Source organism: Sphaerodactylus townsendi, linkage group LG08 (assembly GCF_021028975.2).
Source record: "Sphaerodactylus townsendi isolate TG3544 linkage group LG08, MPM_Stown_v2.3, whole genome shotgun sequence".
Taxonomy (NCBI): Eukaryota; Metazoa; Chordata; class Lepidosauria; order Squamata; family Sphaerodactylidae; genus Sphaerodactylus; species Sphaerodactylus townsendi.
Genome location: NC_059432.1, coordinates 91594755 through 91622437, shown reverse-complemented (window position 1 = coordinate 91622437; position 27683 = coordinate 91594755). Strand labels below are relative to the sequence as shown.

At 41.4% G+C, this 27683-nt stretch overlaps 1 protein-coding gene across 2 annotated transcripts; it reads left to right on the top strand.

Moving 5' to 3' along the window:
* CARD8 (caspase recruitment domain family member 8) lies at positions 1-27683 on the top strand. 2 transcript variants are annotated; one of them, XM_048506548.1, is made up of 16 exons: positions 1-179; positions 4637-4668; positions 6844-6891; positions 7839-7889; positions 8369-8395; positions 10730-10786; positions 10886-10929; positions 11039-11088; positions 12155-12375; positions 12465-12715; positions 14057-14188; positions 14679-14817; positions 16026-16079; positions 16634-16714; positions 19794-20066; positions 25013-27683. In XM_048506548.1, the coding sequence occupies exons 1-16, from the start codon at positions 139-141 to the stop codon at positions 25051-25053; spliced, it is 1542 nt and encodes a 513-aa protein (XP_048362505.1). In that variant the 5' UTR covers positions 1-138; the 3' UTR covers positions 25054-27683. The 2 variants fall into 2 exon arrangements, with proteins under 2 accessions (XP_048362505.1, XP_048362506.1); XM_048506549.1 differs by lacking the exons at positions 1-179; positions 10886-10929 and having other exon boundaries at positions 4653-4668.

Sequence of the window (27683 nt, the reverse complement as noted above, 5' to 3'; positions counted from 1 at the left end):
TGGGCTGGGCTGGGGCTTGTTGTCTCCCCTCCCCTGCCGCGTTCCCGCTCGCAGCCACGCATCCGCTCAGACCCGGCTTGCAACTTGCACGGGGAGCAGCGGCAGGCGCGTGCCTGGCCTCGTGGCGCCCTTCCCGGGATGACCAGCAACAGCCAGGACTGCGGGAAAGGGGACAGCTGGTAAGCGCGGCTCGCGCCCACAAGCCCCGCGCTCCAGGGCCAAGTCCCAGTGAGGTGCGCGCGGTGGGGCTTGGCGAAGGTGCTGCACCGACTGCAGCGCGCCAGGGGGACTTCTCGCGGCGGTGCTCCGGATCAGCAGGTGGCAGGGGTTTAAAATGCTTAAAAGAAAATATGTGGCCTGCGGGGTGCACCCCCAGCGCGCAATCCTAGATGGGCAACCAACCACAACAAAAGGCGCCATTGCACGGGTGCAGGAAGCTGGCAGAGCGAGCGAGCGGGCGGGCGGGAAGAAACCTGCACGAGCAGCTCCCTCATCCGCACAAAGGATGGCTGCTGGGGATGGAGAGGAGCGGTTGCTGACACAATGGAGAGACAGACGGGCCCTTTCCTTAGTCCGCGTGGAGGGAGGCGGGGAGATGGCCGCTGCTACTAGCCTGGGAAATATTGTTAGTCTGGAAAGTGCTCCTGGGCTCGGTTTTTGATCTGCCGCCTCCCCACCTGGAGCTATCTGTACTCGAGAGGGAGATTTCAGGGGCTGTTTACTCTCCTTGGCACTAACTTAAGGCACCTTTCAGTTCTCTTTCCTGCCACCTCTTTCAGTTCTCTTTTCCTGACACCTCTGCTGGGCTTAATTTTTTTGGCAGCTTGCTGATAGGCAGAAAAGGCATCAGATGAAACGTTCCCCATCATTGGATGTTTGAGTGTGGGGGGAAGCATACGAAGAGGGGAAAGATGCACACACATGCTTTTGAAACTGGGAGGAAACTGTTGAAGTAGCGAAGGGAAAGTATTTGTTTATTTTTTGCTCTTTTTTTGGAGGCTTGAAATACTGGCATTCTCCAAAAGTAAGGATAGGCCACCCCAGAAAAAAAGCCCCCAAGCATGAACGCCCACAGGAAAAATGCCCCCTCGATTTTATGGCAATGATTAAATATTAACAGAGTCTGTTAAAGTCGTCTAGCTAGAATTAGCGTCTCCTTTTATTGCTTGCTGCGAAGTATCGCCTTTTATTGCTTGCTGCAAAGTAGCCCCAATGGCAGTGCAGAGTCAATGCTAGACAAAGATACAATTAATCTCTTAGACTGACATATCAAGTCCTTTTCAGTAACAACCACTGTTGAAATTTATCATTGCCATAAAAATGGCAAATGTATTTCATGTACAGTTATTATAAGCACTGGGGAAAAGTGACTTTTGTAATGAGTGAGTAGAATGACTGAGATCATCTTTCAAGAGAAGGTATATAAACATTTTAAATAAATAAACAGCTGCTGTGATGATTTGCCCAAATCATTTTGCATAAATAATCTGTAAAACAATCAAACATAATACAACATGTGCTCATTTTTTTTAAAAAAAGTAGCCTTTATCAGGGCTTTATTGTCAAAAACCAAATTAACAGTCCAGTCCTGTGGGAGGGGGTTTGGTGAATAGGCTCAGAGAGTCAACCAACCAGTAGCTGTCTCCTGCGTTCCTCAGTGTTGGCTGACTCAGAGTGTTCATATGTCTACACAGGGATTTGTGGCTCCAGTGGACAATATAACAATTTGCTTCTTCTTTCCCCCAAGTCCTTGCCCACGTTCTTGCAGTCAGTCTGTTTGGGTGGCAAGCTGAGGGGAAGCTGGAAGGGGGGTGGTTCCCCATAATCATCCCTGATGATGGTGACAGTTCTCAGTTGTTGTGGTGCAGTGTGGTACTTGGGAATGTATTGGGGGGCAGTGGAGCGTCAGGATGGTGGAGAATCCCAACAAACAGCGGTGCGACTATGAAGCCATGAGGGTTCTGTGTCTGGCAGTTCAGCTGTTGTGTTCCCATACTCTCTCGTGTTCAGTATGCCTCCTGGCGTCGTATCTTGCCACTGCCTCTGACAGAATATCATGCTGACCCCCAAACTGGGGACTCTCCAGCAAGCCCCCTATGAGGGGTGGAAATAATCATTGCTGATTGTTTTGTTGTTGTTGTTGTTGTTATTATCATGGAAGAGTGGGGAAAAGTCTGGAGGAGAAATTTAAAATTTACCAGCTGTATGAATTTAAAGGAAAATTATTATAAAATATTATTTAAATGTTAAATAAATGATATTTATTTCCATCAAAATTGGCTAAGATATATATGGGAATATCAGAAACCTGTTGGAAATGTAATAATGGAAAAGGGACTATCTGGCATATGTGGTGGACACGTGAAAGGGTTGAAATATTTGAAGTGATGAAAAGTATATTGAAAAATGAATTTGAATGTAAGCCAGAAATTTTTCTGTTGAATTTAATAGGTACAGTATTTTAAAAAGAAAATGAAACTTTAGTATTGTGTATGATCACTGCTGCAAGAATGTTATATGCTAAAGAATTGAAATCCCTGAAAATACCAGCAATAAAGGACTGGATATATACATTAACAGAATATATGGTGATGGACAAATTATCAACAGTGATTAAATAATAACAGCATAGAAATATTATTATTTTATAATAATAAAAGCATAGAAAGTTGTACTAAAGTATGGAAACCGCTAATTGTGTTTTTTTGGTAGAAACAAGCGAGGGGATTACAAACATTTTGACGCACTTCGAGGTTTATCATTAAGCCTTGCAATTCTGAAGTTAATGGTTATATTTCTTATAAAAAAGCCTCACTAGGAAATAGGCAAGAGAATAAAGATATAAGAAAACAATTTGAAATTAGTGTTTTAAATACTGAGTGAAGTGTTATGGATAAGATTAGTTTTAAGATTTATATTACATATAAGATTGGAAATACCTACACAAGTAAGTTTTGTAATGACATAAGGTATGATAAAGATTTTCATAGAAATGTTATGTTGTGTTGTTTGGATATAAGTTTTTTAGTTAAAGCAGAATTGGGAACTATACTTAATTTTTGTTTTGTTTTTCCCTAGTAGGAAGTTGTAGATTTTAATGTAATCCATAATGGAACAAATCACTGGTTAAATTATTATTTGAGTGAATAAGATGAGTCTATTATGTATTTCTGAGAGCTTTGTAATTTATGTTGTTGGTTTTTTTGTTTGTAAATTATACTGTTCTTGATTATTGATCTTTTTTTGTATTATATTGTTGATTGTTGAATAATTTAAAAAAGGAAATAACTGTTGCTGGATGGACATGTTGTGGAGCATAGCATAGATGGTAAAGATCTTGCTGCTAGGGGTTGCATTGTCCAGTTCACCCCCCTATGGTGGAAGCAACAGAACTGCATCTTCATCTGGTCAGATACCTTCTCTATGATCATGCACATCTGGCGGTGGGCTTGGTTGTAAGATATGCAGTTTGGCAGATGATTCATGAGATTTGGTGTCAGCAAATAAGGGAAGAGGGGGTATCCGCAGTCACCTAGCGTGTATGGAATGATACCCATCAGGACTGAGGAACCCTGCCTGCTGTTTTGCACCCCCTCCCCAACTACTGAACCAGCAGCTATCCTTTTGTCTCTGGCCATACGGCCAACAAGAGATTGAGGCCAGATGTCACAAAAAAATGTGTATTATGGACAATGCCAGGGCACTTTTGACTACCAGCGATCCTGGTGATCAAAGGATGCCTGAACATTCAGGTTGTAGCAGTGGAGCAGCAATGGCGTAGTCGTTAAGAGCAGGTGCACTCTAATCTGGAGAACTGGGTTTGATACCCGCTCTGCCACTTGAGCTGTAGAGGCTTATCTGGGGAACTAGATTAGTCTGTGCACTCCAACACACGCCAGCTGGGTGACCTTGGGCTAGTCACAACTCTACGGAGCTCTCTCAGCCCCACCCACCTCACAGGATGTTTGTTGTGGGGGACAGGGAAAGGAAATTGTAAACCCCTTTGAGTCTCCTTACAGGAGAGAAAGGGGAGTATAAATCCAAACTCCTCCTCCTCCTTCTAAGTGGTGTTATTTTTTATACACCTGCAGTTCCTCCGGGGGGGGGGGGGCTACGAGGGCAGTGTGGGTGCAATCTTGAATGGAACTGTGTCTTCAACTTCACGATACTTTCCACTTATAAGTGAATACTTGAAATTGCCTTATACTGAATCAGACCATTGGCCCATCATACTCAGTATTGTCCACTGTGACTGGTAGTAGCTGTCCAGAGTCTCAGGCAGGGTTCTTCGCATCACCTACACCCCAGTCCTTTAATTAGAGATGTTGGGGATGCTCTACCACTGAGTTCTGAGCCTGAGTGCTGATCCTTGCCCTGAGGACGCTAGTACTGAGTCTGGATTATGGAGGAGAACCCGAGAATCTACAGATGTTTAAAAGATTCATTCATACAGCTATTTAGTTAAACTGTTCATGGTTGCATGGCTATGTGTGAGAAAGGTAACATAAAAATCATTGAAATTTTGTATTTTGAGAATAATTTTTAATATTTATTTTTAATATCTCTAATGGCTCGACAAGGAAGCTCGTCTTACAGTTCTTCAGTAACAAAAATTGCTCAAAATTTTGTCTTGCAGTGATTCTGGCATTTCATCTTGGGTAGGAAAAGGTAATTTCATTTTCTCAAAGCATACAAAAAGTTGTGGATTTGTTTTTACAGATATAGAAAAGGGATATTCACTGTACTGATTCTATACTAAATTTCAGGGCTGTGATAATTTGATTTTGATTTTCTTAACTTTGCATTGATTTTCTTAACATTGCATTGATTTTCTTAACTTAAGAAATTGAAATTGGATATAAGAGTTGCTGGTTCAGACCTGTGTACAGGAAATGGAAGAGTCTTTATTAGACCCTGTACTTTCTGATTGCTAGAATTTCCATACAACAAATACCTCTGCTTTGACCAAATGGTGCTAGCACATTTTCATAGTCTTCTTAAAGCTGTAAGAAATTTGCTTCTTATGAATAAGGCAAAGAAGAAAGCTTGGAAAACCCCATGCTGGTTTCCACATTTCAACACCCGCACGGCAAACTCACAGATGTGTACAATAGATATATATCCCCAAGAATAAGATTTGCCTATGGCCCTTTCTGCACAGGTCACCAAAAATATTCGCGAAACATTTTTGACCCCTCCCCCTTTGTCTGCACTCACCCCTTTGAAATTCTTCCTGGCCACGGCCCTTTCCGCACGGGCCAAAAACGGCACCCTGGGGACGGCAAAAATGCCGTTCCCAGGGAGCCGTTCGCACAGGCGGCGCTGCTGAAACGCAGCAGCGCCAACCTGGCTCCCCTTCCCTTCCCCCAGGGTGGCGTCAGGCCGCCCTCAAAAACTCCCCTTCGAACTGCAGGTTTTTGAGTAAACAGCGTGTTCCCGGCGGCGCGGTGCGAACGGCACCGCCAGGAACACACTGTTTACCCCGTCCCTCTCCCACTTACCTCATCGCCGTCGTCGCCCTGCTGGCCTCCTAAGACCCTCCCTCGCTGTCCTCCGACCCCTGGAGGTCGGAGGGCAGCGTGGGCGGGGCTTAGGAGGCCAGCAGGGCGGCGACGGCGATGAGGTAAGTGGGAGAGGGACGGGGAAGAGGCGGCTCCGTGCGGAGCCGCCTCTCCTGTGCCGGCTTCTGCGGTGGCCGCTTGCACGCTCGTGTGCGAACAGCCCCCACCCTTCCACCGGCAGAATTCCTGCCGGTGTGAGGGCACCCGGAGGCCCGTGCGGAAAGGGCCCACCATTTTGTGATTCTTCTGAGTTTTTAAAAAATGCTTCATGGATTCGATGCTTCTGTTCTTCATCCTGTGATTCTGTATAGATTTTGTATTTGATGCATTGTAGATTTCATGCCCCCCCCCAATACACCCCCAACTGTAGAAAATAAAAGGTGAGACGGAACAGAGCAAGCTCAGAAAATGGTGCTGAGGAGGGAGTCAAAATGTTTTGAAAATTTTCAGAAAAAGAATTGCTATTCTTGGGGATGCATTGAAAACGTTTTCAGGCTGGAAATAAAACGTTTTGGGATAAAAACTATGCAGAACTCCTCGGAGGAAACGTCTATTTCCTGCCTCAGAATGTCTTAAAGTGTCTGTAGGGAAAGGGCTCTGTCATATTGAAAGTATTAGTTACGCTTTCATTTGTATGCCAACAAAGATTCTCTTTCAACACAAGCATGACACTAAAGCCACGCTTACTACTGTTTGAAAACATGAGCAAGTCAGGTGTCAATTTATGCTTTAGGCAATAGCACATTTGACTCCCTGGGTAAACATTTAAGACTAATGACTCAGGTACAGGTTCTTCCTCTTTTCATTTTGCCTTGAGCAGTACTTTTTTAACATTTTTCTTCAGTCATCATCCTAACCCTGTCAAATTCAACTGCACATGACCCTGGGTAAAATGACAAAGATGTCTAAGTTTATTGTTTAGTTTTATTCCCTCCCACCCCTGTACTTTTCTTTGTATTATATAAACTCCAAAACTGAACTGAATTCTATGCATCAAATGTTGACCCTCCATGAATCTAGGCTGCTCTGGTCTTATGCCACCTGACAGAAACAGGTAAAAATAATTAAATTACAAAACCAACAAAATCAATAAAGAACTCCAGCAACAATGAAATCTTTCTGCAGCACGTAAACATAAAATACAATTAATTAAAAGCAGCAAAAAATCACATTATGCAGTTGGACTGCAACTCTGAATTCTAAGGTTCATTTGTCCTCTTAGTAGAAAAAAATGTTGAATGTTAAAATTCCCAAATGACACACTTTTACCCTCCTCTGACAGAGGATTATGAAGATGAAGATCAAGATTCTTCAGTAGAGAACCCGTCAGGTAAATAAAGTTGTATTTCTTAGATGGATGTTGAAATCTGTTGCAAAGTAATCAGAAGAATTGAATTTTTTTAGCTTATATTAATATTATTATTATTAAAAACTTTATGTCGTGGGCTGCATCTGCACATTAGTGGATGTTGTATAGTAACTATCACTTACAACTGGATTTTGTTGTGTAGACAAGACAATCCATTTGCAAAGCTCAATGATTGTGCTATTTGTAGGTGTGAATGTAGTTCTGGTTATTTCTAAATTGTGCACTGCTAGATTTTTGTTATTTTTTAGTTGAGGGCTTTCTCCAAGGTAGAAAGTAGCATGTTTATAATTTTACTCTATAATACAAATATTATCTTATAACTTATGCTGTTTTAAAATTAGAATTTAGGTAAATTCAAAGGGAAATATGTTACTTGTTCATCCTGGAAGCTTCTGTGGCAATTTGAAATGTGATTTGCATTTATGTAATCTAAATCATGTCATCTAAATCATCTCCTCTTCATTTTAACAAATTTTCAAACTGTAGAGAGATTTTGGGTTTATCCAGTCATAATTTAATTGCATTAATTGTTATCATTTAAATGCAACCAGTGGAAAAATATTAGGCCCAATTTTATACTGTTGAACATATTGAATCAAAATGTTTGACATGAGCAACCTCACTATATTTGAGACTTTCTTTATTCATTTCCTGCTGTCACAGTAAAAAATGAAAAGTGGTATGTGGTGTGTGTGTGTGTAGTCCTCTGCCAGATGGGAAGTATATTATGTTACACCCTAAACATTTTTCTCTCTCCTCCTGCCCAATGCTTGTGTTTTCTCTACTAAACATCTGGTATGTGCACAGCTGATTTGTAATACTTTGATTGGTACTCCTGCAAAAGGTATTGAATTATTCTGGAGTTTTGGGATGTTATTTTAACTTGAATTTGCTTTAATTTTGTAAAGGCAATGACAGTTCCAGCAGTGCCTCTGAAAGCAGTTCTGAGAATGACTCAGGTGAGTTATTATATTTCAGAATATGTATATATATTTTAATAATTTAAGCTGCATCTGAAATTTAAAAAGCGGCTGAAAGAATATTTCTTTCTTGGTGAGTGTGTGTGCAAACTCAGGGTTTGCCTTTACCTGTACATGCCTGTGATCATTTTTATTTGTATAAATTGTTTTGATGATTCCTAAGTGAAAAGAAATAGGGAAAAGACAGTATTTTATTAGACACCAGATGGTATTTTATCTCAGACACAATACTTGTTAAAATTGCCTTTGTTGTGTCAACACGGTAGTCACAGCAACCAGAGACTGTGTAGAAATTGGCACCAGAAGCAGCAAAACAGGATGGACAGGGAAAGAATTGGAGGAAGTCGCTGGTGTCAATTAGGGGCATATAGATTTTGGTATATGCATGTATTTGTATTTTTACAAAATTTACAACATGATTTCTGATTCAGTAATTAGACTTCCTTTTTTATTTATAGACACAGAAGTAGAGGGAGATGAATCAAGTGAGTGGTCTTTGTTTTATCCTTAATTCTACTTTCTTCCACAAAATGTTCAGTTGGGTTACATGCATATGGGTTGTATCCAGCCAGCTTTTTCACTCCATCTCACCCATTTCTCCTACTTTGTATGTCCTCTGCCCTTCTAGGTGTTGTTCATGTAGGTCCTGTGATCCCCCGCATAGTCATTTTGGCGACCAAAAAGGGGGTTCCCTTCTCCCTGTTTCAGCGATGGAAAAGCTGCTTGGATCCCATCTAATGAATTATGTGTAAAATATAACACAGCCTAGTTTAAAATAATTCTTCTAGTCTAAATATCTGTATCTTTGCAGGAGTTATCCCTGCCGCTTGTTAATGTTATATAAACTTTTAAACACATTCTTTAATGAACTATTATATTTATGCAGGGCTTAAGACAGGGCAAAATTACAAATGCATGGTAGTTAGGCTGTTAACACCAAATAGTGATGATGGCTAAATGGAATATTTGTTTGTTTTGAATAATTATATGTCACTCTCCAAAAACTTTCAAAAAAATTCAGTCAAGGCAATCTTAAACACATTCTTTAATGAACTATTATATTTATGCAGGGCTTAAGACAGGGCAAAATTACAAATGCATGGTAGTTAGGCTGTTAACACCAAATAGTGATGATGGCTAAATGGAATATTTGTTTGTTTTGAATAATTATATGTCACTCTCCAAAAACTTTCAAAAAAATTCAGTCAAGGCAATCTTTTAGTGCCCTTGGAATCAACTCGGAAATTTCTGTGGACACAGAATGCCACAGCTTGGTTCCTATAAGGAGCTCAGCCAAATATGCATATTACAGATATTCTGTTGTCACTCTATTGGCTACCTGCCAGCTGCCCAGTCTAATTCAAGGTACAAGTACTCATGTACAAAGACCACAATGGCCTGCCTGAGGAGGTCAGGAATATGGGGCTGTAGTATGATGGAATGCTTAGGGAGGGAGCATTTATAAAGGGAACAGGATTCTAGTCTATTCCACTATTTATTGTATGCCTTATCCTGCATTGTTTTCTACTGTCCAGAAGCGACATCTACTTTTGTAAATCCTCCCATTTTTGTATTGTTTATTTCTGATAATTTTTTACAATACTTTTCTGATTTTGCAATCCTGTTCCAATTACATTGTTTATTGAATGTTTTATGATGTATGATTACATTGTTTTTATATTGTGTAATCAGCCTTGAGCCTCTGAGAAGGACGGGCTGTAAATAAAATAAATAATAAAAAGCAATTTTTTTGCCATCAAATCACAGCTGACATGACAACCCTATAGGGTTTTCAAGGCAAGAGATGTTGAGTGGTTTGCCATTGCCTGCCTCCATGTTATGGCCCTGATATTCCTTGGATATCTCCCATTCAAAAACTAACCAGGGTTGGGGCAGACAGTGTGTGACTGACCAGGATCACTCAGCAAGCTTCCATGGTGCCCGTGGTGATTTGAATCTGGATTTGCCAGGACATCCATTTAGACCTTAACCACTTCACCTCGCTGGCTCTCAATGAAAAAAATATGATGAAAAAAGGAAATCTATATTATTAAAATCCCAAGAAGAAAATCCTTAAAAGGTACTCAGTAAAGTATTTTAATAAAACAGAAAACTGAGCATAAACTATCGTGTATATGAAAAGATAATGGCAGCAAGAGGAAGATAAAGACAAAAGGCGGGATCAAAATCACAAAGTACCTTGAAAAATAAAAAGTTTTAGCTTGGCATTGAAAAGTTGACTCTTTGCATAGCACAACACCACTTAATCATGATTATCACATCTAACATTGAAAAATGATTTCCCTTCTTAGGTTCTGTTTGTACCTTAGGACTAAAACTGTAAATCAGGTATTCCTCAGCAGAAGAAAAAATGTTGTGATGTCCAAAGTGGCCAGTTAAACAAACTGTGGTTGGTTTCTTCCTTTACAAACCGGGTTACTAAACCAGGGATATCCTCCTGTGTGAACAACTGGGTGCCCTCACATTTTCAGGGAGCTTCCACATGACATCCTACTCTTTCTGCACATATCTGTGAACTTTCTCCTTTAGAACTGGATTAAGAAAAAACCTTTGATCCTGCTGAAAAGAGGCAGTGCAGGTGACTCTGGTTGGAACATCAATGTGGATGCTCATCCTTGCAGCCACTTTAGGGAAGAGGCAGAACCAAGCTCCTCACTTTCACAACTCTTCCTTTATTTGCGGTTATAGCTCTTATCATCTGCATATATATGCCAGTCAGTTTACTATAATGATAAAAAGCTATTTGATTCAAGGTGCTTTCTGCTTTTAACAATGCACTGAATTTTTTTTCTTCTCAGCCAAGGAACAAGAAGACAAAGAGGACAAAACACCCGAGTCCAATTGTGTTGAAGCAGGTATAATACCTTTCATTGGATAGATAATATTTTTCTGATAGTTTTTTTAATAACGTTCAGTTTAAAAATATATGATTTTCTCTTCTTGTTTTCGATTAGAGGTTAACACCCAACAACACTGTGAGCATTGCAGGATTCGGCAAGTAGGTTTTAAAAACCTGAACTGAAACTTGTGCTAAGTGGGTTTTTAAATAAAGGAAATGTAATACTAACTGTCTTACTAATTAGTTTTTCAATTTTTGTAACATAAAGGGGCAGCAAGAGCAAGTAACTCCCAGGAGGTTTTCCAGAGGACAATTCTTGTAAGTTTTGTTCAATATAAGTGGCAACTTGTCAACATTCATGGGACAGATTTACTTTGAAAAAGCTTCTAAAATGCTTTGAGAAGCAGTATATCCATACTGTATGTATTGTATATATATATACACACCATACTGTAAATATGTATATTCCCAATATAGTGTAAATAAGTAATTTGGGGAAAATGTTTCATACATATGCCTGCTCGAATATCGGTCCTTGTGCATGTAGACATGCATACACATCAAACTGTCACACACTAGGAGAAACTGAAGGATGAAATGGGAATCCCTTCTTCTCCAGTCCTCTATTCTCATATCTCTCAAATGGCTATGTAGAGAAGTGCTCCTCTTTCTTTGGCTTGCCCCTCAGTAATTATTGGTGGGGAGAAAACAGGAGATGAAAGACAAAGGCCATAAAACAAAGTCTTCTTTTTTTCTTGGCCTTTACAATAATTAAAAAAAAATAGATGGTTATAGCTTCCTTGATAGTGGTAGGATATTGGGAGTGGGATTGAATCACCTAGAAAATGGCAAAGTAGAACCTCATCACAGTGAGATGCGTATTTCAAAGTTGTGGAAGTTAAGTCTGATTTATAGACCACAGAAACAACAATACTACCTTTTGGTGTAGTACAGCAGTTTCTGTGCAGTATTTTAGCATAGCATAGTATTTAACAACCTAAACGAAGATAGTGGAGAGCTAGAACACATAAGTCAGTTTAGGCACTTTTAAAATTACTGTACTAGATCAATCATAAGGGGCAACGTATCTTTTCATTATTAAAATATTTGATGCAAAAGCCAAATTATGCATCATGATGATAATAATGATAATAATATTATTTTTTATTTAAAAACTTGTTCGTCAAAAAGTCCGAACTCATTTCAAATAAGAAAGTTTTCCAAAGGAGTTGGCTTCTTCAGATATGGTACAGCCATGATGATTAGATCAGCATTCTGTTCATATGTTTTTCCTTCATGTCTATGATTGTCAGAAAATGCACAGAAAAGAATGTTGCATATAATTGAAAGTGTGCTGTGTTTGGCACATATATGTTTAATGCAGGTTGAAGCTGGATGCTGAAGGAGTTTACCAGTGCGCTGTCACAGGCTTAATCTTTGAAGTTAGCAAAGCTGCTACCATTAAATACTCCCTTTTGTCCTGGAGCAAGTATTCCGATTACATTAAAGAGCCATGGATTGTTGGAGGCCCTATATTTGATGTCACATGTACACCAACTTCTGTCCTTGCCTCTATTCAGTTTCCACATACCCTTTGTCTGAATGGTAAGGACAGAGCTGTGAACTTAAACACATTATTACATCCACCCTGGTGTATGTTTTGAAAGGGTTAATATTTTGGTGTCTTCCTGCAGACCACCTATCAGACACGACCTTCAAAGTGTTCCATTTCAAAAAGGATGGCCCAGAATTTGAGGGTTCCGCTGATCATTCGGCCACACACGTCAAATGGCAAGTGAGCTCACTGTCTCCTGTGGGACCAGTTCTTCAGAACCGTGATCCAGTGTATTACCACGGGGTGGTTCTTTTATACAAAGTCATCAGTGATCACCCTTCCTTATCATTTCGTGTGTATGTGGCAAGCAATAATGACTCATTTATAAAGGTAAGGTCAGCATGCTTGCTGGCAGTGATCTTAAATATATAAACATGAATCCTTTGTGTTGTTTTTGTTTTGTTTTCAGTGTGGTGTTCTGCTTTATTCCTGATGTTGGTAGGTTGCGAACTCATGAAAAAATGGAGGCAGGGAGAATCCCTTCAGCAGCACACAAAATGTTGGGCGCAAGCTGAGGAGGACACTGACCAGAGAGCTTAACGGTCAGGCAGGAAACTTAAGCTGAGCTCCTAAACTCTTGAGTTCCTAAACTCTGCACAACCAGGCAGGAGATGTCTTGCAGACAACTTGAAGGAAAAAAAGTCCTTCTGGCGTCTTCAAAATAAGATGGCTTGGACTGAAATAAGGCATCCTGAGGACGTCTTGGCAAAAAACCTTTGTGGAGTTCCTCCCCAAGACGCCTGTTTTTGCATCCTCAGGACATCTTATTTGTGCTGTGCAGAATGGACCCTGTAAGGTTTTCAAGGCAACAGATGTTCAGAGGTGGTTTGTCATGGCCTTTACATACCAACCCTGGACTTCTTTGGTTTGTCTCCCAGTACTTATCAGAACCGACCCTGGTTAGCTTATGAGAGTTAATGAGATCAGACTAGCCTAAGCCATCCAGCTTGGAGGAAAAGTATTTTGTCCTTGTGAGGGAGATATAGCAGAGGCAAAATAAAGATTTCTGAGGAGAAAGAAGCTATCTGAGGAGGAATGTCCTATGCAGTTAATTGTGACCCTTTAAGTGTTTGTATAATTGTTTTATTTACATTGTAAGCTGCCTTCTACCACAAGGTAGAAAGGTGGCTAATGAAAGGTTTAATTTAAAAAATAAAATAAAGAACAGCATAGTTTTGTGAGGAGTCAAAGAAATTCTCAGCAGCAGCTCCAGCTGAAGAATAGGAAAGTCTGAAGGAGACTCTCTGAGTGCCAGAGAGAGACAAGTGAAAGACTCTTATCATCTCCTAAAACGGGATTGCTGGGTAAAGAAAGGAAACTGCCTATTGGGAAATGTCTTAAAGGGACAGGGGCTAACTAAAATATCCTCCCTTGCCTCCCTTAGAAGACTTAACAATGAACTAAAACCATGCTAACTATGGGAAAACTGAATCTTAATGGGGAAATAACAAAAGCCTCTGTGGGGGCATGACATCAATCATCCAGTAAACAATATCTAGGAGTCATTTGACTATTGAATATCAGGTTTGTGCATGCATTTGTGTGTGTCTGTAAACCATTTTCTTAATATATTTTCAGAAAGTTTGATATGGAAGTATACTCAAATGTAGCTGTACTTCTTCAGATTCTTTAATTAGAAACTCACAATTCAAACATCTGTTTTACTTTTAGGATGTCTCAAAAGCAGTAAAACTTTCCAGTAAGAAATTTATTAAAATTGATAAACCGCCTTGTCAGAAATTACTCCAGGACGGGAAGAAATACAGATTAATTAGTGAACCAGAAGCTGAAATAACCCCGGAGGTATGTTCTTCATTGTTATTTAATTGCCAAGTCAAAATGTATGTCATTTTGTGAAAGTGGAGATTTTATTCTGTTGTACTTTTAATTTTGTTGCAAATATTATTGTAATTGAGTCTTGGCACATCATTAAATATCTTTAGATAGTACAGTAAATACCCTTATGGAATCATAAATGTTTAGTTAAAAATATCAACTGTTTGCTTTGACATTTGAAACTTGCTTGCTGGTTGAGATTGTCGACACTTTATGCATCTAAGTGGAACAGGACCTTCTTAGTTGTGGTATCGAAGCTGGATTTCCCCCCCAACAGTGGCTTTCTGCCGCTGAAATTACAATATTTTAATTACTTTGCTGATTTTGATCTTGATTTCCTGCTACTGTTCTGGTCTTTTTTGGGGGAGGGGGTTCATTTTGTAAGTCACAGAGGTAGGGTGTAAATATTTAAAATAAATAAATATGAGGTTTTAATACTTTGATATCTGCTTTCTAGGAGATTGTATTTGCCGATGACTCTCTCCTTAAAGTGAAAAGTTATATTGAGGTATATTTAGAACAGCCAATGGATTTTACACTATCTTTGATAGAACTGGATTCTGAGGAAATTGTTTGGAAAGCAAAGCTAAGGGAATGTAAGTATTCATTAGGAAGGATAAGATGTGCAGTTTGTGCATTTATTGTGAATTGGGTTTTTACCATGGCCTTTTCCCAAGGAGCCCAGTTTACATAGCTCTTTCTCTTCTATCCTCACAACAACCCCATGAAGTGGGTTGGCCCGTGAGAGTACCAGTGGTCCCAAATCACCCAACAGTAGGGTTGCCCACTCATAGTTGGGAAATACCTGGACATTTTGAGAGTAGAGCCTGGGGAGTGTGAGGTTTGGGGAAGTCAGGGGTGTCTGCAGAGGCATATCAGGGGAAAATGGCAACATCTTCTCTGGGCGTCCCTCCCTGGTAAGCAAAAGCTGACCTGCACGGAGGCTGGGGGTGGGGCAGGGCTCAGCAGTAGGGGGGTGACCCAAGCCGGCCGGCTCCTGCGCCCCTCCACTTAACTGAAAGGCATGCACCCCGGGATATAGGTGACCTCATGTCCCTATAGGCCGTATGCTTCTGAGTGTCTGGTGTAATGCTGTAGAATCCATTCTCCAACATAGCCATTTTCTGCACAGAAACTGATCTCTGTAATCTCCTGAGATCAAAAAATGATTTGAGGATTTGATGTGGATTCCAGAGATTTGGTAGAAAAAGAGGCAAACGGCTACACTTTCAGTGGAGATAGTTTTTCTTTAATTGCTCCCTCACTACCCTCAGAGGAGTTCAGAGAACAATTCAGGATTTTTTAAGGGGCTGTTCTGGAAAAATTGAGAGGAGTAGTGTAATTGGCAAGCTCATAGCAATATTTGTGTGCCCTGTGGTTCTGAGTGAAGTATGGACAAGGGCTTTTCCATACCTGAAAAATATATTATCTTCCCAAAGTACTACATTATGAGATTAGCTTTTCGTGGCTGTAATGCACCCATTCTTCTATGGGTTGTAGATTCTTGTAGCTTTGGTTTCATACTGTTGTTTGCTTCTTTTTGGTTTAAAAGTTTTGTGATGTACTTTCAACAGTTGGATGGAAAGTCTAGGACCATGCTGTGTTCTTACAGTTAAATTACAATCAGTGAGGTGAAACATCTTTGACAAAAAGAGAAAAGTCCCTTCTATTTGTTTTGTTCATGCTTTGCTTCCAAGAGGAAATTGGCATATTTTTGAATGTGAAAATCCTGGTGTATGTGTTAGCAGTACAGAGCACTATATTGCAGACTTTTATTTTCTTTTGGAAACATTCTATTTTACAGGTGACTGGATCCAACATATGCAGAATGACAATGAAAAAAGAAGGCGCACTGGCTGTAAGTTTCCTAAAGCAATGTTTGGTACAATCCACTGGGTAGAATAACCTTTGATATGAGCGAGAATACTTTGTGTATCAATTCATTTTACTGTGATTTGTGTAAAAGTTCCCAAAGGGACTTTAAAGTATCATTGCTTTACATTCATTAAATTGAATCTGTCGCAAGAATGGAAAACATTTTGCTCCTGATCCTTTGCAATTTGTTTTCTGCAAGCAAAGAATTTGTCCTTTCTTCATACCAGCAGAAGGCATAGTGGGAGATTGGTGCAGGAGGTATGATTCAGTGGTAAAACACTTACCTTTCATGTAGAATATCCTAGGTTCGATCCCTGGCATCTCTTCTCAAAGGCAGCAGGTATAAGGAAAGACCACGAGTTGCTGCCATTCAGAGTAGATATTATTAAGTAAGATGTACTAATGGTGTGACTTGATATGAAGTAGCTTCATGTGTTTAAATCTTCATGTGTTAAGATCCAAGTTCTTGTGGTCATGTTCAAAAGGTGCAATGAATTGCTCATAATGGTACATTGTTTTTGGCCATGTACTCCTTAGGCATCAAAAGACGAAAAACTAGCAGCAGTCTGTCAGAAGATGAGCCTTACAACAAGCAGGTGAAATATAACTATATTACAGGTAAAGGATTTGTTCAGATAAAGAAAATAGCACGTGGAGATGATGTTTGGAATGTTGTATCTTTACCCTACCTTTCCTGAAAGAATTTCAGGGCAGTGTACACCATTCTAGCCTCCTCCATTTTATCCACAAAATGGATAGGTTAGGCAGAAGGAGAATGTCTGGCCCAAGCTCGCTCAGTGAGCTTCATGAACGGCAGGAGTTGGGGGGGGGGGGGGGGCCTACTTGTGCCGTCCAATGCAGAGTTACAGCCGTCTAACTCTTCTGACTTCAGTGAGTTTACACTGGAGTATGATTGAGCTTCAAAACCTGGATAACCCTGACCTCAGTCCAACATTCTGACCTCAACATCACATTAACTACTTTAAATGATGGCTTTACAGGGGATTAGACAGATTCAGGGAAGATAGATCTATCTATGACTACCAGCCTTGGTGAATAAAGAGAATGGCCATATACAAAGGCTAAGAGTCTGCACTAAGAGTCATATGTATCTAAGGCCCTTTCTGCACATGCATGGAAACGAGCCTCCACCGGCATAAATTGTGCCGGTGGAGGCTCGGGGACCATTTGCATGCTAACGTGCGAGCAGCCCCCACTCCCCCCCCAGCCGGAGAGGTGGCTCCGCACGGAGCCGCCTCTCGGTCAGCCTCGGTCCGACCTCCAGGGGTCTGAGGGCAGCGTGGGCGGGTCTCTGCAGCCCTCTAGAGCGACGCTGGACATGATGGTGAATGGAGGCGACGGGGAAAGTGGCGTCTTCCCAGCGGTGCGGTTCGCACCGCTCTGATGGAAAGACGTTGCTTTGCAAAAACCTTGCTCATTGAGCAAGGTTAACAGTAGTGGCTTCATGCCACTTCCGGGCGGCCAGGACACTGCTGCTGCGATGCAGCAGTGCCTTCTGTGCGAACAGCAGCCTAGGGACTGCGTTTTTGCCATCCCTGGGCCGCTGTGTATCGCCCATATGGAAAGGGCCTGAGTCAAATATATATATATATATCTGCGCTAAGGGTCAGCATCAGAATAGAATACTTTATTTACGGTCAATGACCAAATATAGGGTCAGCATCAGGGGAAGGCTTTGGCCTTTCTTCCCTGTTATTGGCTCTCCAGAGGAACCTGTTGGCCACTGTGTGAGTCAGACTAGGTGCCGGGAACTAGGTGGACTAGGTGCCGGGAAGTGTTTTTCTCTGTAGGCTGAACTCTTAACACTTTAGTCACCCACACCTTTTAGAAATCAATACCAATTAAAATAATTAGGTGACTGAACATCTTCCATTCTTGAACAAATTACTCACACCATACTGAACTGTACCTCAAAGATTAGCCTATGCCAGTGTAACATCAGATATGGTTTCAAAGAACGCTTTTAGTTGTGAAATACGTAGCATTGCAGGATTGGAAATTACCTTAACATCTGAGCATTGATAAGTCAGAGACCTGTTAGACCTGCCATCACATGAAATGAGACAACTGTCACACTTCCTGGTGTATCTGGCAAAATTTCTTAAATCTCTATATACAATAGCTACCACGTTGTTCCTTGCTTCTCGTCACAGAATCTTAGGCTCATTCCGCACATGCAGAATAATGCACTTTCAAACTGCTTTCAGTGCTCTTTGAAGCTGTGCGGAATAGCAAAATCCACTTGCAAACAGTTGTGAAAGTGGTTTGAAAATGCATTATTTTGCGTGTGTGGAAGGGGCCTTAGAGTAGAAAGGGGTATACAGGCTACCTAGGCCAGTGCGGGATCAGCTTAAATCATCCCTGACAAGTGTTCTTTCAACTGCAGTTTAAAGACTGCCCATGAGAAGGAGCTCACTATCTTCATAGGCCACCGATTCCTGAACAGCTCTTACTGAACATCTACTGTCCAACAGATGCTTTGCCTCCTATAATTTAAATCCATTATTGCGAGTCCTATTCTCTGCTGCAACAGGAACAGTTCCCTACCCTCCTCAGAGTGACAGCCACTGAAATAGTTAAAGAGATCAACCTCCTTTTTTGCAAACTGAACATTCCCAAGTCCCTCAGCCTTCCCTCATAGGGCGGGCAGCCCCATTGAAGAGGCCAGAACTGAGTCCTGTGGCAGCTGGTTGGTTTCCTTCCCCCAACCAGATGAAAAGCCGTTGACAACTCCTTTTCTCCAACCAGTTTCCTATCCACCTAACTATCATAGGCCCCTTCCGCACATGCAAAATAATGCATTTTGAAACCACTTTCACAACTGTTTGCAAGTGGATTTTGCTATTCCGCACAGCTTCAAAGAGCACTGAAAGCAGTTTGAAAGTGCATTATTCTGCATGTGCGGAATGAGCCCTAGAGTCCAGTCCACAGTCCTCCAGTTTACTCATCAGAGCATCATGGGCAACCCTGTCAAAAACTTTACTGAAATCCAGGGGAAAAAATGTCTCTAGTGTTCCCTTGATCCAGTAAGTTCACCACTCAGTCAAAGAAAGAAATGAGATTGCCTTGGCAAGACCTGTTGGGGACCATCTGTGCTGACTTCTCTGGTTGACCAAATTGTTTTGGCTTCCCTTTGTCATCCCAATACATAGTATCACGTATCCTAACACTGAATCCTTGAAATCTTTGCCATTGCTTCTCTTAAGTGTTTCCTCGACTAACAAGGATAGTTGGTAATTAGAACAGCTTGTGAATGTAAAGAGAGGATTTAAATTTTTGAAAAAGCAAACTTACTGTAAACAATACATGTTAAAAATACAAGCAGACTGGAGATTGAACTGAAATCCAGAATTATCTGTAACGAGGTAGAAGCATGGTAAAAAGACCGTGCTATAACCTCAAGGACGGTGCTATAACCTCAAAGTTGTTGCAGGGTATAGAACATATTGTAAGAAGGAACCTTCGTTGTGCCTTCCAGTATTCACCATTGTAGCACCGCTAATGAATGAAAGAAATGTACAATTTGGGATATTTTTTTCCACAAAAGATGCATAGTTATTAGTTTTGAGGTGTCCTTAGTAAAAAAAAAAAGTGGTTTAGATATTTCACTAACTTGAAGCTTGGTCTAAGCAAAATGCAATAGTCAAAGAACTGATTTGATTCTGCATTCTTCCAGATGAAAATCAAGCTAAAACGGTATTAACTGATAAGCAGCTGATGATCCTTGCGACAAAGATGGGTAAAGACTGGAAGGTCATTGGCATTCAATGTCTTAACTTAACCATTGAAGATATCGAGCAGATTGAAGCAAAAGAAGAAGACATTAATATGTATAAATGCAAGATGCTACGGAAATGGAGGGATTCAGAACAGAATAAAGGAACTGCACAACATTTATATGGTTGTCTTAATGGTTCTGCATCCCATGAAGTAATAGAAATTCTGAAAGGTAAATATATCAACTTTTCTTTCTTTGTTTCCTTTTGATGATTCAGACTCTTAGGAAGAAGATACATAATACAAGTGAGAACCTGCAGGTTTGCTCAAAGAGTACTGTCAACTCTGCACCACACACACACACACACACACACACACACACACCCGGCTGTTTCAATTTAATCTTGGAAAAAACTTGTGAGGCAGTAGGAGGTGAACATTCCAGTTAGAAAAGAACAAAAGCAGTTTTGCATTTATGTTTTAGCTCATGTCTGAACAGAGAATCGCTGACATTATTATACCTTGAGAAACTTTGACAGCTTTTGCATCACTGGAAATCCTTTTACCATTCTGAATCACACTCAGGGGTTTATTTTTAGATACCAACGTGAGTGTAATGTGGTCCCCACCCTATACAGATATACAGATGACATAGTTACCTTGTGGCCTGAAAGAATGAGGTAACACACAGTAGCAAATGTTATTAGCAAGTAGTAGTTTTTATCTGCAAAGAAAACTAGGCTTGGTTTCTGCCTGTTCAAAAAATAACTTAATAGTTGGAAAGGCAGAGCTAAGGATACGGAATTAAAGCTACCTTTAAATAGTCCATTGGTATTAGAAAGGCAGGGGGACCTTTATTTCCCACACTGCCAAGATCTGCTCTTGTTCCCACCCTGCCTTTGTTGCATTTTTACCACACCTTTCTTCTAGGTCAGTGGTGGGATTCTATTAATTTATCTACTGGTTCACCCCCCTGTCTCTCGCCCACCCACCCCATACCTGGCTGCTGTGGAGGAACGTGGCTGGCCCAGCCGGGGCCATTTCCTCCACCTTCCCACCTTTTCTATGTTGGGAAGCGAGGGAAGGCAGCAGCTTGGGGGGAGGCAGCTGGCCTCACCTGGGAGGGTGGGCTTTATCTGGGTTTCCTGCATAGAAGGGTGCAGAGGACTGTGTGCAGCGAGCAGCAGCCCCATCCGCCACTGCACCTCCAAGTCTGGTACTGGGGGTGCTTTGAAGGAGGCCTGCTCATGCCCAGCTGCTCTGGGGCTAGCTCTGGAGCAGCCTGGCGGCAGGATACCCGGCTTCTCCAGGGCTCTGAAAGCCCCCTCGCTCCCTCTCCCTTGGGGTGGTGGGATTCAGCTGGTTCAGCGAACTCAGCAAAAAATTAGCTACCGGTTCTAGAAAACTGGTGCGAAACGGCTGAATCCCACCACTGCTCTAGATCATTCATATTAGTAGAGAGGGGTTCCTCCTTCCTTCCCTTTGTCTCCACAACAGCTATGTGAGGGTGATTAGGCCTGAGAGAGAGCAGGTGGCCCAAGGTCACAGTGTACTTCAAGACAGAGTGAAGATTTGCACCCAAGTCTCCTGAGTCCTATTCTAACTCTCTAACCATTGCACCACTCTGATTATCTTGAATGACAGAAGAGGAACTTCCATTCTGCAGTTCCTCCCCATCTTTGGTACAGTCCTTATCATATTTAGGACTGGTCCTTTGAATTAAGGTCTCATTGATACTCTTCTCCCCTTGTTAGTGCCATCTGATTCCACAGAACTCTTGAATGTAGTTCCTTCCAGTGGACCAAATTGTGGCTTACTTAAAGTATCTTCTTTCAGCCAACGTCTCTTTCTTGTATGAAAGCTAATACATGGCTCCTATTAGTCGGTGTTTGTCCTCTGGTCATATCTGTAAGCCACATTACAACAGCAGGATATACATACTTAAAATACAATCATGTATTTTAAACAGTACTGTTAAGAAGAAAAGAAGCATATCATATTGGCAAGAACCATGCTACCAAAGGTCTGGCTGGTTATTTCAAAGCAGGGCCTCACTACACATTAGTAAGTCTTCATGTTTGTTGAGGAATGACAAGAGGACTTAGTGTACAGGGTGGGTTTTCTTTCTCCCAGATATACCTCGATCCTTTTTTGATTGTGGCTATGGCTCATAAGGAGAAATAGCTACTGTCTTCTTTGCTGTGCCACATGGAGGCGCTGTTCCACAATACAATTGTGACAGCCCCCCCCCCCACCTTTTCAACTTTTTCCAGTAGGGAAATCACTCACTGACCATCTTGTCAGATTTCAATCCCCTTCAGGGATTGAGGTGCTTAAGAAATGGTAACATAAAGTGAAACTCAACACTTTCCCTCAGCCCTCACACTGACTCAGAAGGGGAAGGATGCCCATTGTTTTAAACCTTTCTGGGCAAATCCCTTAATAAGGCACACAAAATAAGTAATGAGGCAGATTTTAAACTTAAACAGAATAGAAAAGTTTAGTAACTGAGAGGAGAGAAAGGGAGATAAATAACTTGGAGAGATGGAATGGATGAGGCAAATAAGGCATGATATATATGTGTGTGTATACTGTACATACATGTATATGTATATACATAAGAGCTTTGCACAGAGATTCAGTATTTTTTCAAGCAGAGACTTAATGCTTATTCAGTTTCAGTTCTCAGTTACAGTTCAGCTTAGATGTTATGTAGTTGTTTCTTAGATGATGCACTTCTTTACACAAGTTTTGGCTAATGGATTGTTCACACACACAGGGTTCTAACAGGCTTGGTACATTTACTCAGTACTCTCACGCAGCCCTCACAGTTAGTAAACCCTCAATTAAAAAATAAACACTACTGAAGAAACACAAAGCATAATCCAATACCTAACTGGTACCCAGGAATTCTTCTCTCATTTTAAGATATTCCTCACTGGTTTATATGTATGGCCCTTCAGCTTGGCCCCTCAATAAACCCCTCCCTCAGTTCTCTCAGTCTGTGTATGTGATTGCTTTCACACAGCTCGCAAGCTGATATTAATAGTCCCAGTCACACACTTTGACTGAACTACTCCCCTCAGAGATGTTTTGTTTTAGTACACAGTTAAGACTGAAAGCTCTTAAATCAGGAACTCTAAAGTCAAAAAGCCTCTCAAATTGTTCTGTCAGGGATTTTGCTTTCTCCTCCTCTGCATTATCTAGTCATTTGGACAATCAGAGTACAGGATGCCACAGCCAATCAGGTGGCTTCTCCTGTTCCTAAGCCTTATACCTCACTCTGAATGTAAACAATGCTTTGCTTCAGACAGATCTGCAGTTTTAACATTAATTTTTATTCTGCCGTTCGCACAATAACCAACAGCCAAATCACAGGAGTTTTAGGATATGGCAGTGATACTGGGGAAAAGACTGCAGTCAGTTTTCACTATGTTCCATGGATACAAACAGGGAAGGGTTGCTGTGTGCCTGGGAGGCACAGGACTGTCCTTACACTTTTGATCCCGCATTTTCAAGTCATCCACCAAGAAATAAAAAGACTGCTATATGCTGTGAAGCCCAGAAGGGTCTCAGCTTGAACTCTCCTCTATAGTTACATGTGCTTTCTGAAACTCTGCTTTCTTTGCTTCTTAAGACTTCGTCTTCTCTCTGTCTTTCTTCATCTGATTTTTCCAGTTCTCCTTAAACCCCCTGCTCACCTTGGACTGATGCTTCTTTTAGTCTCCTTCTCTTGACCCTAATCACTGCAGAAGGCTTCATCACCTTACCACCAAAGAGTATCTTATTCATTACAGTATAGGTAAGAGGAGGGAAATAAAAGATTTAGAAATGGGAAAGAAAAGCATTTGTATTCCACTCTTCTCCTGGCGACATATAAATGGGAATAGGATAATCTTGTTTTGTCCTCATAATAGCCCTAGGATCAGGATGAGCAAAAATATTATCTTATAGTTTTTAGAAATGTCATCCTGAATGTAGAATCCTCTAAGGACCAAACTAGACATTACAACATCCACAGGTCTGGCCCATAGATTCTGATGCCATTTTAAAGCTGAACTCTAATACAGAGCATATAAGCACAGAATCACAAAATTGAAAGAGACCATAAGGGCCATCCAGTCCTACCCCTGCCATGCAGGAACACACAATCAAAGCACTCCCAACAGATGGCCATCCAGTATCTGTTTAGAAACTTCCAATGAAGGAGACTCCACCACCCTTCGAGGCAGCGCTTTTCACTGTCAAACAGTCCTTACTGTCAGGAAGTTCTTCTTAATGTTTAGGTGGAATCTCTTTTCTTGTAGTTTGAATGACATCTCTTCAAATATTTAAACAAGGCTATCATGTCACCCTTGAATCTTCTCCTGACTAAACATACCCAACTCCCTAAGGCCCCTTCTGCACACGCAAAATAATGCGTTTTCAAACCACTTTCACAACTGTTTGCAAGTGGATTTAGCTATTCCACACAGCTTTAAAGAGCACTGAAAGCAGTTTGAAAGTGCATTATTCTGCATGTGCGGAATGAGCCAAAGTCTCTCCTCAAAGAGCATGGATTCCAGACCTTTTACCATTTTGGTCTTCCTTCTTTAGACACACTCCAACTTGTCAATATCCTTCTTGAATTTGGGGTGGCCAGCACTGGACACAGTTTTCCAGGTCAGGTCTGACCAATGCAGAATACTAGTACTTCCCTTGATCTAGACACTACTCCTATTGATGCAGCCGAGAATCACATTGGCTTTCTTAGCTACCAGTCACACTGTTGACTTGAAAAAAGACAAGGCTGCCTGATCCTTCCACACTGCCCTCCTGGCACTTTTAAATGGCTGAGCTAAGCTCTAAAATGGTGTCAGTGTCCACAGTGGACCTGGGCATGTAGTAACATCTAGTGTGGCCCTGAGACCTGTTCAGATCACCCTTCTCCTCTGCAGTTAGTGCAGTTTTAATTGGTAGCTCTAACAGGTCTCTTTATATTCTTCCTGGTGGGAAAGAGTCACTAACACTGGGTATCAAAACTAATACCAGGGCCAAAACCTAAGTGTGGTCCTTCCCATACAGGCTGTGAAGGGGAGACCGAAACTTCAAGGTATACATACATCACAGTGAGGGTCACACATCCAAACCCAACTTCTTTTCTTCTAGGTTCTAACCATAAATCATTTATTTTTTCAGGGTTTTTGGAACGGACACAAGATCATGAAGAAACAACTTGAAAAAGAAGAAACACCGGGGATATTCTTTCTGTGCAGACTTTCCAAATGGATGAAAAAGAATTCTGTTATGAACTGCCAACTGTTTGAAATTCCAGAGGGTTTCTGTGAAATTATAAGATGTCTGGAAAAATGGAACTGTGAACTGATGTAAATAGAAACATTTTCAGAACTATTACCGCCCTCTTGTGCTCAGCTAAGCAGCAGATTTTTATTCGTGGCAATTTTTTACTCACAGCCAAACAAGGCTTTCCCATTCCCCCCCCCCCCCTCCCAATTTTCTATGGAAAAATGTGCTTGGACCTTTTCATTCTATCCATTTGTCTTAAAGCAACTCACTCATTCCAAAAGAAAAAAATATTTTAATACACAACTGTGAATATACTTTTCCGCTTTCCACACACGAAGGCATGAACAGCCTTCTCTTTGCTGTCTCTATGGTAAGATACTTCTTCTTGCCAGGCTTCCCTAGAGACTCCCAACTCTTTGCAAAAGTGGAGGGGAGAGATCCTAAACTTCCACTTAGGAATACTCAGTTGTAACCAACGAATCCCCTCCTAATTCTTCCTTGGATGGAGAAAGACAAAGACCCAAACTGCATCATTCAGCATTTCCATTGTGAGAACAATTTAGAAGCACCTGTGGAACCTGATTTGAATTGGGACCATAGAGCCTGGGGAGGAGGAGCTCCTACCTCTCCTCATGTGTAGTTCCCCTGTCCAAAATGCCATTGGGAGTGTTATGTACCCCAGCGGGGAACTGCATGTATGCTGAATGTTTTGCACATGCAGACTCCTCAGTGCACAAATAATAACCCCAACTCTGTTTTGAGGAAGTTGTGTATTGGGGGGTGAGTTGTGTGTTGGGGGGTGAGTTGTTGGGGGGTGAGTTGGAGCTCTTCTCTGTCCCCTACACACCCTGTGGTCCTGATCCAAATCAAACTGCTGCAGTTCTTCTAAACTTTATTTCCTGGAAAGAACTTGCAGTTCTGTCCTTAGAGGGAGGGAGTTATTGGATCCAACTCAATATTTACAATGCAAAGTACATATTGAGGATACCAGCGATTCCTAGAGCAGACTAGCATCAGCCAACAACATTTTGGCTGATGGTGGTAGGAAATGGGAGCCAGGGGTGGAGGTCCCCAGCCCCTAGTGGGAAGCAAGCAGCCCTAATGCCTGGTGTTTCTTCAGAGCTTACTGTAGGCTCTATAACAATGATAGACTAGTTTCTTGGAAGTTGAGGTGATCTCCGTTGTACGCTTTCACTATTTGTGACTGCAGGGTACTTTTTCAGGGCATTCTTTCAGTTCAGTGATGTCCCAACATTCAGCTAGGCACTATACTGCCAATATGTTTTCAGTCACAGCTGCCGTGATCTCCATCACATTGTGGAGCATGACGAGCCATTGCCTTACCCTGCCTTTTACAGTCGCTGCCACAGCATCTTTGCTTTCTACCTCTCATCTCATCACAAAAGTTTTATTAGAAATATGAGCTAGAAACTGCTTTTAAAAAAATCCTGGGATTCCCAGCAAGCTGAGTTGGGTGCTTAATATGACATGATTGCTCAAGGGACATCACGGTATAGACATAGTCCTAACTGGTATCCATAGCTTTTCCTCCCTGAGTTTTTGCTGTAGCTTTATAACTTAACTGCAAAGTAAATAACCCCACCCTCTGAATGCAATATCATTTGTCCTGTGCATGCATTCCATTCATTACAAATCACTACAGTGCTATTTATGGCTAAACTAGACATGGCAGCGGCCCCGTGGTCGCCATAAGAAATCCTGCTGCTAGATTTAATGCCAAGATCCTGGCTGGGCCTACAGTACAGAGCTCTCATTGTCCCCCTCCCCAGTGCCTTTTCAAGTGCCTAAACCAGGGGTCTTCAAACTATGGCCCTCCAGATGTTCATAGACTACAATTCCCATGAGCCCTACCACTTGGCCATGCTGGCAGGGGTTGATGGGAATTGTAGTCCATGAACATCTGGAGGGCCATAGTTTGAAGACCCCTGGCCTAAACAGCAATGTGTGTGCACATTTCAAGAGCTGATAAAGGGGGGGGGCACTTCAGTCCGCCATTCTGTGCCCTCACAACATTTTTTGTTCACTGTAAACTGGCCGTAGTGTCCTTCTGGCAGCCATGGGGGGGGGGGGGGGCAACACTTCTAGTTCTGCCCTAAATAAAGCACAGACATGAGTGATGCTCTGCAGCACTGTGATCCAGCCACACCTCATGGGTGTGAACTGTCACAATTATCTTATTTATGTCAACAGTTGCCTGTTCAAAGATTACTACACCATTCACAGATTGCCAGTTTGAGCAGACGTTTTGTTTTGTTTAGCCAGGATTCGTTCCAAAATGCTGTGAATCCCTTTTTTAAAAAGTAGAGTTACTTGATCATGAAGACAGCTTCGATCATACTGTGGCTGCCACTCAAAAGCTGGAGCCAACAGATCACAGGCTTTTTGTGAAATTGGCCTTTCTTGTAAAACACATTCCAGTGTCCTACAGATTTCTTTGATGTCATGTTGGTTTAAATATGAATTGTTGTATTTTATATTAATTTTTTTACTTAATTTAAAATAAGCTTTGGGTGTAAATAAAGTTTCAATTTGAAGGGAAAAA